Genomic DNA, 9,200 nt, shown 5'->3' with positions numbered 1-9,200 from the left:
CGCACTTCGTCAACTAGCATATGTTACTTCCCCTGATACACTAGGTGAGAATCTTAGGATGTTGGGCGTATTGCACGCGAAATATTTCACAAATTTTATAAGTATGTCATGAGATTGTATGGTCCAGGATATTTGCGTAAACCTACTTGTAGTGGCATCAAACAATTAGACGCTCATCATTCAAATGTCCATGGCTTCCCTAAAATGTTAGGAAGCCTAGATTACATCCATTGGGAAAGGGACATTTGCCCGAATACATATCAAGGCTAATACACTTGAGGTGATCATGGTTATCCAACTATCATACTTGAGATGGTGGCGTTACAAGATTTGTGGATATGGAATGTATTCTTTGGTTCTGTTGGTTTCCTAAATGACAAAAATGTTCTTAACATGTCTCCGTTATTCAACGACATGTATAATAGTACTATACTAGATTCTTCGTTTGATGTGTATGGAACGTCATATATGTACGATTATTATCTTATGGACAGGATCTATCTGGAGTGTTCTTGTTTTGTGAAGTCATTGTCTTCTCCTAATGATTGAAAAATGTTAAAGTTTAAGAAAGTTCAAGATAATACAAAGAAGGATGTTGAATGAGCGTTTGGCGCTCTTAAAAAATGTTGGTATATACTGAAATACCCCACAACTTTTATTGAAGAGAAGAAAATAAGTGGGGTGATGTATACCTATATCATATTATATAATATGATTCTAGAAGATGAAGGAAATACAATATTTGAATATAATGAAACGAGATCGTTCCACTGATACAAACATTTGATATTGAAAGCAATAAATACTTGGCAAGAAGAAGAATAATTCATGATGTTGAGATTCATCAAAATCTTTATAGAGACTAGACGAAACATATTTGGATCGTTGAGCACATAGATCTTAATGTTGAATTAGTCGATGATTTAAAAGACCAATTTTCCAATAAAGATGGCCTTTAAGTTTAACTATAGTTTGTATTTTTAAATTCTATGTTGTTTTTTAGGTTTGTTGTAACGTCCTTTCATGTTTAATTAAATTTTAGTTTTTATAAAGAAATTTGTTTAAATTTATTATTTTTAATATAAATTAAATTTGGAAAAAATAAATAGCATGGAAAAAATGACAACACACGCCCTCTAAATGAAAAACTTTTGTAACAGAATGATGAATCCTCGTGATGTCTACATGTACCATGGCAAGTGTGACATTACTTTTTCTAGGCTTAGAGCATTTTTCAATGAACACTTATTTTATAATTTTTTTACTATTTGATTGATTAGTTATTATCACTTGCCATTAGAATGTATATCTTTTTGTGTATTTTGATATACTACAATATTGTATATTACAAATCATAGTAAATTTTAATACAAACTAGTTACATGTCTCGTGTTACTATTGAGTAAAGTATTGTATTGTATTATATTTAATTATTTAAATATTAATGTTTAGTGATAATATTTATTTAAATAATAAGCATTTATCGACAATATTTATTAAAATATTTTCTATTAAAATATGACGTGGTTAAAAAATGTTTAGTCAAAAGAGGAGGATTTTATAAAACATTTTAGATAGACAAAAATAAATTAGTTAAATTAATAATAATAAAATCATAAAAGAGAATAACCATTGGATAAATTATTTAATTTGAGGTCTATATTAATAAAAATATAATGTGATAATATTTTTGGCTTATATTATAGGATTACCATTAAAAATTCTCTTATAAAATATTTATTGTAATAAGCTTAAAAATAAATCAGTTGTTAAATATAATATTTAAATATCTAATATACATTTGAAATGTGTTAATGTGAGTTTGTATAACATAACAAATTTAATATAAGTTAATGAACAGTTACATTTTATAATTGCTGAATTTTAATAAGAAAAATACAAAACAAAAATATATTCTCTAATTAGTATAATATTAAATATATTTGTTTGAATTAGAAACAAGGTAATTAATTTGCACCTCCTCCAAGGCTATGTCGAACAAGCATCATGTGTAATCAAGTAATTCAAAAACGTGAAACACCAACTATATTTATTTTTAAAAGATTTGAAATTTAAACCTTAGTTATGGATTATTAAACTTTCAAAAAAAAAAAAACTCTATTTTTTTAATTTGTGGTCTTAATCGTAATAAAAAAAATATAAGTCTCCACAATCATTTGTTTATGTTTTAAATTTTTAATTTTAAGGTTGGATATATCATCATAAATATAATTTTATTTTATTACTTCCACAATTTCTTTTAGATTCGTACTTACCAAAATACTATTGTCACTTAACCTCATCATAACTAAATCAATATCATCATTCAAATTGATACCATATACAATTCGATTAATCTTTCAAGTGTCATCAATGATTAATATGTTAATTGTTATCATTCCAAGAATCACAAAATCCATAACAATGGCATAAACTATGCTTATGCGAATATAAACATCCAACTCCTTCATACTTTTACACATAAGATTCATTTTGCACAAAAGAAAGAAACATAACTTGTGGAATGAAACTAACATCCACTCTAACTTTAGGGGCCATAAGTAAACAACTTTCTTTCTCTTATATCATCAATCTACAATAGGAGAGAGAAGTAGGAGAGGTTAAAATCTCTCTCTCTCTCTCTTACACTTACCCACTGAAACCAACAAAACAAAGGTACTCTTTAGGTGCTTTATAATTATTACTCTTGTAATCAAGCTCCTTGATAGAAGCAGAAGCAGCAGCAACTACAAAGCAAATTGATTATTCTGCTACTGATGCAAACCTTTCATCACTTTATATAGCAAATAATCAGGAGAAAGAGAGTCGTTTTTTTTTTCTTTAACTTCGCTTCCCTTCAAGTTTCATGATCAGTTTCAGTAACCTCTTCACCTTTATCACTCATCATCAATATCGTCATCTCTAACAGAAGAAGAAAAGAGTATACCTTTTTTTTTTGATATGGGGTAAGATTAACTAACGCCTGCTTTTATCTACTTCGAACAAGCGTTTTCTTTTCATTTCAGGGAATATAAAAGTTCTAGAGAGAGAAAGTGATGATAGAGAGAGAGAGAGAGAGAGAGAGAGAGAAAGAGGGGGAAAAACCGAAAAAGCTTTGCAATGGTTTCTTAGCTTTTTTGTTGATCGACTTTTTTTTTTCTATTTTTCTAGTGTTGTTTTACATGTTTCTTTTTGATGATTTTTTTTTTCAACACAACAGTGTGGTTACTAATTACTTTGAACAAATGGAAAAGAAACCTACTTTTTCACGGGTTTTATATATTTTATTTTTTTTTAAAAATTGACAATTTTTTTTGTGGGTTTCTTGAGTTGAAAGAGAAAATGCAAGCTTTCGTTGATGGGGTTTGCTAAATTGAAGTTGCTTTATTGTTGGATTTTTCAAATTAAGATAAAAAACGGAAGCTTTCTCTAATGGGGTTTTCTAAATTTAGGTTTCTTTTTTTGTTTTCAAGTGGAAGGTAGAATGCAAGCATCCATGGAGTTTGTTCAGATTTTAACTTTGTTCTTGGATTTTTCTTTGCTTCCTCTTCAGGAGCACATCAAGAAGAAGCAATTAAAAGAGCTCCAGCTACTTTTTTAGCTATGTTGTCTTGATCTAACACTCAAAAATCTTTGTAAGATTTGTGGGTTGTTGCAGAAACACAAGAAATCAGTTCGAGTGAAAATCAAGAAATGGATTCATATGAAGCAACAAGAGTTGTGTTCACGAGGATCCAAAATTTGGATCCTGAATACGCTTCAAAAATCATGGGTCTTCTCCTAATTCAAGATCATGGCGAAAAAGAGATGATTCGATTAGCTTTTGGGCCTGAATCGTTAGTTCACTCTGTGATTATGAAAGCTCGTAAGGAACTTGGCATTCCGTCGAGCAACGCGCCGTCGACACCTTCTTCTCCGGCGTCGCCGTCGCCGTTCAGTTCTTCCCACAGTCTCTCCCGGCAAAACTCGGGGAATTCTTCGACTGCTTCAAGGCTTGTTAATGGCGGAGTTACTAATCTCCCGTCGCCTCTCAGTATCCCGAGCTTGTCATCTTCGTGGACGAACTCTAATTTCTCTGATTTTCAACCCGGTGAAGACCACCATCTGAATTCCTCAGCCCCGCCGTTTTACGGCGGAAGTAGTGAGCCTGATCTGATTGATGAATTACAAATCCAAGACCAGCTTTCTTTTCTCAACGATAGTTCTCCCACTCTCGGCCCTAAACCCACCGATTTTTTCTACCCGGATTTGATGTCCCCTAACGGCAGCGGTGACATGTACTCACCATGGAGCGGCGGCGGCGGAGGAGGTGGCGGCGGCGGTGGTGGTGGTGGTCCACACCGCCGGAGCTCATCTGCTAACGATATTTTATTCGGTGGAGGTGGTGAAGACCCTAACGGTTGGAAACCATGTCTTTACTTCGCTAGAGGCTACTGTAAAAACGGAGCTAGTTGCAGGTTCACTCACACCGCCGGCGGCGAAGCTGATATCGCTGCCATGACAGTTGGCTCCTTGAGCAAACTCGATGTCATGGAACAGTGCCAAGAGCTTCTCCGATCTAAATCCACCCACCAACAACGGTTGCTCATGGCTGCCGCCGGTTCTTCTCCGAACTTCCCCTTCCCAAACAGCCCGAAATCCATGAACTTTCTCCTCCAGCAGCAACCTCTCCAATCAGATAGCCCCAGGTAAAAACAAAACAAAACCACTAACTTCATCACCGAATCACAATTACTAAACTTCATTACTTTCTGTTTCTAGGATCGCCGCCGCCGCCGCCGCCGCCGCGGCATTAATGATGGGGGAGGAGATGAACAAATTCGGCCGGTCAAGGCTCGACCGGAGCGATTTCTCCATGGGTATGCTGAATCCCGGTTCACGGCAAATCTACTTAACTTTTCCGGCGGATAGTACTTTCAGAGAAGAAGACGTTTCCAATTACTTCAGGTTCGATTTCAATCTCTTCCATCGTTAAATCACATAAAAAAAAAATCTTTCTTTAATCTTGTTTCTTCTCTTTCGTAGCATGTATGGACCAGTTCAAGATGTTCGGATCCCATATCAACAAAAACGAATGTTCGGATTCGTCACATTTGTTTACGCAGAAACTGTGAAACTCATACTCGCGAAAGGAAACCCACATTTCGTATGCGACGCTAGGGTTCTTGTAAAACCCTACAAAGAAAAGGGTAAAGTTCCCGATAAGTTCAGAAAGCAACAGCAACAACAAATCGATCGAAGCGAGTTTTCCCCAACTGGGTTTGATTCACGCGACCCTTTCGATCTTCAGATAGGTAAGCTCGTTCAACAATCTGTATCTTCGTCTTCAATTACGTTAAATCCATTCCTCAATTTTGAATTTTTGTTTGAATCAGGAGCGAGAATGTTGTACAACAGTCAAGATCTGCTATGGCGGAAAAAGCTTGAAGAACAGGCGGATCTGCAACATGCAATCGAGCTTCAAAACAGGAGAATCATGGATCTGCAACTTCTTGACGTTAAACGGAGCCACCACCATCACCACCGTGCACTGTCCACCGGCGCCGCCATTCCTTCACCCACCTGTTACTCTCCGAGCTACCTGAATCACTCGCCGGTTTTTGCTTCTGATACCCGCAGCAGTTCCAGTCCAGATTCCGGTAAACATAAATAAAAAAAAAAAATCGGATTTGATCCTTTTTGAAAATAGAAATAATTTGTTGCTAATTTTATCGATTTGTGTTTGTTTTGATTCAGAGGATGGTTTGATGTCTAAAATGGTTACACCTGTAACTATCAATGTCGATGAGACATTAGAGGTAAATTTAAACCTGGAGAAAGAGAAGGAATCTTTGGAGATTAATAAAAAAGATGAAAATAGTAATGGAAAATCAAGCCCTCATCATGAAGAAGATATTGATTTGCCTGAAAGGTATAAAAATAGTTGTAATAATACCATTTTCAGAAACACAATGATTTTTACTTGAATTAGAATTGTTTCTAAATCTTGCATTTTGCAGTTTGGAGCATAATCTCCCAGATAACCTTTTTGCATCACCCAAAGCATCCGGTAATCACCGAACTGTCTTCTCGAACGATAACGAGATCTCCAGCAAGAATATTCCGGCGGTTTCTTCCCCGCCGGAAAAGTTTTCCGGCAACAACTTGATCACCTCACCATTGCTTCCGGCAACTTCGACTTTGGACTTAGCTTCTTTGAAATCATGTTACTTTCAGTTTCCGAGGTACTTGTTTCATTTCCATTTGTTTTTCTACTAAATTAACTGCAACTGTAGTCACGGAGTTTTAATTCCAATATTCAATATTCAATATTGGAATTAAAACTCCCTGACAACATTAGAATCTCTGAGTTTCAATTCCAACATGGATTAGACTATTTGTTGGTATTGAAACTCCTAGACCGACAAAGCTAGACTCTTTGTCAATATTGTCGGTGCAGGAGTTTCAATTCCAACGTGGATTAGACTCTTTGTCGGTGGAAACTCTTAGACCGACAATGCTGACGAAGAGTCTAATCCACATTGGAATTGAAACTCGTACCCGAGTTTCAATTCCAATGTGGATTAAGGTCGAGCTGAAATGTTATTGGACGATTATTTTTTATTTTATTTTTTTTGCAAAAAATATAACGATATTGGCCTTGGTGGTACAGGTTTTCTTCAGGTCACGGTGCGATTGGAATGTAGTCTTAAATTTACGGTCTTTTAGCTTCCTTAGTGTAGGTAAAAAATCATTTAAACTCGCATTGCAATTGATTTCAATTCTTTTCTAGTGTTTATTAATTTGTTAATGGTTGTGGTTTTTTTGTTTGTTTTACAGGAAGAAGATGAATATATGTAAACAAGAAAGGAAATACCCAGATGAGATCTTTAGTAAAATCATCTCCACCAATAACCACCACCTCCACCTTCTGCCGCCACCACCATCACCACCACCAATACTACTTACTACCATACAAAAATTATATAGGTAAAAAGAATGATGTAAAGGGTGTCTGGATCCTGCCTCCACCTCACCTTCTTGTTGTAACCTTTTATCATTCTAGTTGAATTAAAATTAAAAGATTAAAAGACACCATTTAAAGGAGCATGTGATAGAGTCAAGAAAAGAAAAGAAAAAAAGAAAAAGTCAAAATGTATGTAGCAGTGATTCCAGGGGTGGAAAATTACAGTCGTACCCCTGGGGTGTAGTGTGTTTATGTTAGAAGAGAAGAGAAGAGAAGAAGAGCGTTTGATGTGGACTGTACAGCTGCTGAGGAAGCAAGGGGCAAATTTGTAAAAGCAAGTGGTGTGGGGGAGGGGGTGGGTGAGGTAGATGAGTGAGTTTAGTGTTAAAAAGAAGTAGAAAAGAAATGGTTGGCTTTATACCATAACTAGTTAATGTTATTATGTATGTATGTATACAACATCATGATCATGATCAGGCTATGAATAGACATGACAATCAAGAAATGACAAACAAAGAAACGGCTTTTATTTTATTTTATTTTATTTTATTTTGTTGTTGTTGTTGTTTTTTTTTTTTTTTAATATTAAATCTTGTTTGGAGCATCTTTTTTGCTTGTACTTTAGTTCTAGTTTATCTATTTTCTAAGTGGAATGGTCAAATCCAGGCTAATATATGAATACTAACGTTATGTTCCAATTTTTAGTTTTATATTTTAATATTTTATATGTATTAAACAAATATTTGTATTAGAGATAATTAAATAACTTCTATCTAGAATCATTCAATAGTCATCCCTAAATCGGTTGAAACAATGAGTCTAAATGAATCAAAAGCCTCTTAAAGATTTAAAAAAGTGACTATTTTTTTTAAGGGATAATGATTTAAAAAGATAATATATTTTTTGATTTGTATACATTTGCTCACTAAGTTTATTTTTTGTTCACATTTACCCTTTCAACTTGTTAAACTGTACATATTCAGTCCTTATGATCGGTTATTACAGGTTAACTGATAAAAATGTCTTAATAGGATAATATATTTCTTATTTTGTACACATTTAGTCCTTAATATTTTTGTATACATTTAGTCCTTAATTTTTTTTGTTGCAAAATAATTTATTTTGGTTTTGTACTTATTCAATATTTATGAATGTTTTCTTTAAATTTTTCTCACATCTTACATGGAACAATTATTAACGAGATGTTTTAGTTTTTTGATGCTTATGTCCATCGCGATCTCGATTATTTGGTTGCTTAGGTCATGTGTTTTGAACGTCATAACTTTTTCATACTATCTCGTATTTTAACGATCTTTTTATCTGTGCGTTTGTATTTTAGTCTACTATAACATCCGTTTATATTATTCCCATTAAAAAATAATATATTTTTTAATTACGATCTTTATATCCATACATTTTTATGAATGCATGTATAGATGTTTTTTTTATAAAATCTTAAGTAAAAACATATTTTATTTTAATGAGAGTAATCTTAACGAAAGTGATAGCAAACTTAAAAAACAAACATGTAGATATAAAGATCGTTAAAATCATATATCATATGAAGAAGTTACGATGTTCGAAATACAAAACCTAAGTCAAACCACAAGACATATGCAACCATGCAGTCGAGGCTGCGATGGACATAAGCATTAACAACCGCAAAAACATCATCAATCAGGGACAGACGCAAAATTTGGTAGTAGGTATTACCAGTCAGTAGTAGGTGTTGTCGGTAAGTAGAAAAAAGAAAAAAAATCGAAAAATATTGAAAAATTTATACTGCGTACAGAAAAAGCAGGGGTTGTCGGTGCCACTATGGGCACCCAAAGAGAACCGTCTCTGTTATCAATGATAGTCTCATGTTAGGTGTTGTGAGAAAAACCCTAAATAAATCATTCATAAGTACTGAATTGATACAGAAAAAAGAGACTTATTTTGAAACAAAAAAAGTATTAAGGACTAAATGTGTACAAAAATATTAGGGACTAAATGTGTACAAAAATATTAGGGACTAAATGTGTACAAAATGAGAAATAAATTACCTTAATAAGTCATTTTCCCCCGCTAACCTAGAATAACCGGTCATAAGGACTGGATGTGCACAGTTTAACAAGTTGAAGGGGTAAATGTAAACGAAAAAAAAACTCAGTGACCAAATGTGTAAAAATCGAAAAATATATTACCCTTTTAACTCATTATCCCTTTTTTTAACCATTAAAGCTGCCTTTGGCGTCTAGAGATTTAACTTATT

At 33.8% G+C, this 9,200-nt stretch overlaps 1 protein-coding gene across 4 annotated transcripts; it reads left to right on the top strand.

Moving 5' to 3' along the window:
• The first annotated feature begins 2,605 nt into the window (after window positions 1-2,605).
• LOC145042824 (Zinc finger (CCCH-type) family protein / RNA recognition motif (RRM)-containing protein) lies at window positions 2,606-7,495 on the top strand. Of its 4 annotated transcripts, none has more exons than XM_078991324.1 (9): window positions 2,606-2,966; window positions 3,554-4,688; window positions 4,762-4,947; window positions 5,026-5,294; window positions 5,376-5,639; window positions 5,737-5,911; window positions 6,000-6,224; window positions 6,653-6,722; window positions 6,820-7,495. In XM_078991324.1, exons 2-8 carry the CDS (start codon window positions 3,694-3,696, stop codon window positions 6,684-6,686), a joined length of 2,148 nt encoding a protein of 715 aa, XP_078847450.1. In that variant the 5' UTR covers window positions 2,606-2,966; window positions 3,554-3,693; the 3' UTR covers window positions 6,687-6,722; window positions 6,820-7,495. The 4 variants fall into 4 exon arrangements, with proteins under 4 accessions (XP_078847450.1, XP_078847457.1, XP_078847467.1 ...); XM_078991331.1 differs by having other exon boundaries at window positions 3,474-4,688; XM_078991341.1 differs by having other exon boundaries at window positions 2,606-4,688; window positions 6,653-6,718.
• Window positions 7,496-9,200: the final 1,705 nt, after the last annotated feature.

The sequence above is a fragment of the Lactuca saligna genome, chromosome 1 (genome assembly GCF_052625555.1).
Source record: "Lactuca saligna cultivar CGN05327 chromosome 1, ASM5262555v1, whole genome shotgun sequence".
Classification (NCBI taxonomy): domain Eukaryota; kingdom Viridiplantae; phylum Streptophyta; class Magnoliopsida; order Asterales; family Asteraceae; genus Lactuca; species Lactuca saligna.
This window is presented reverse-complemented; position numbering and strand designations above follow the sequence as displayed.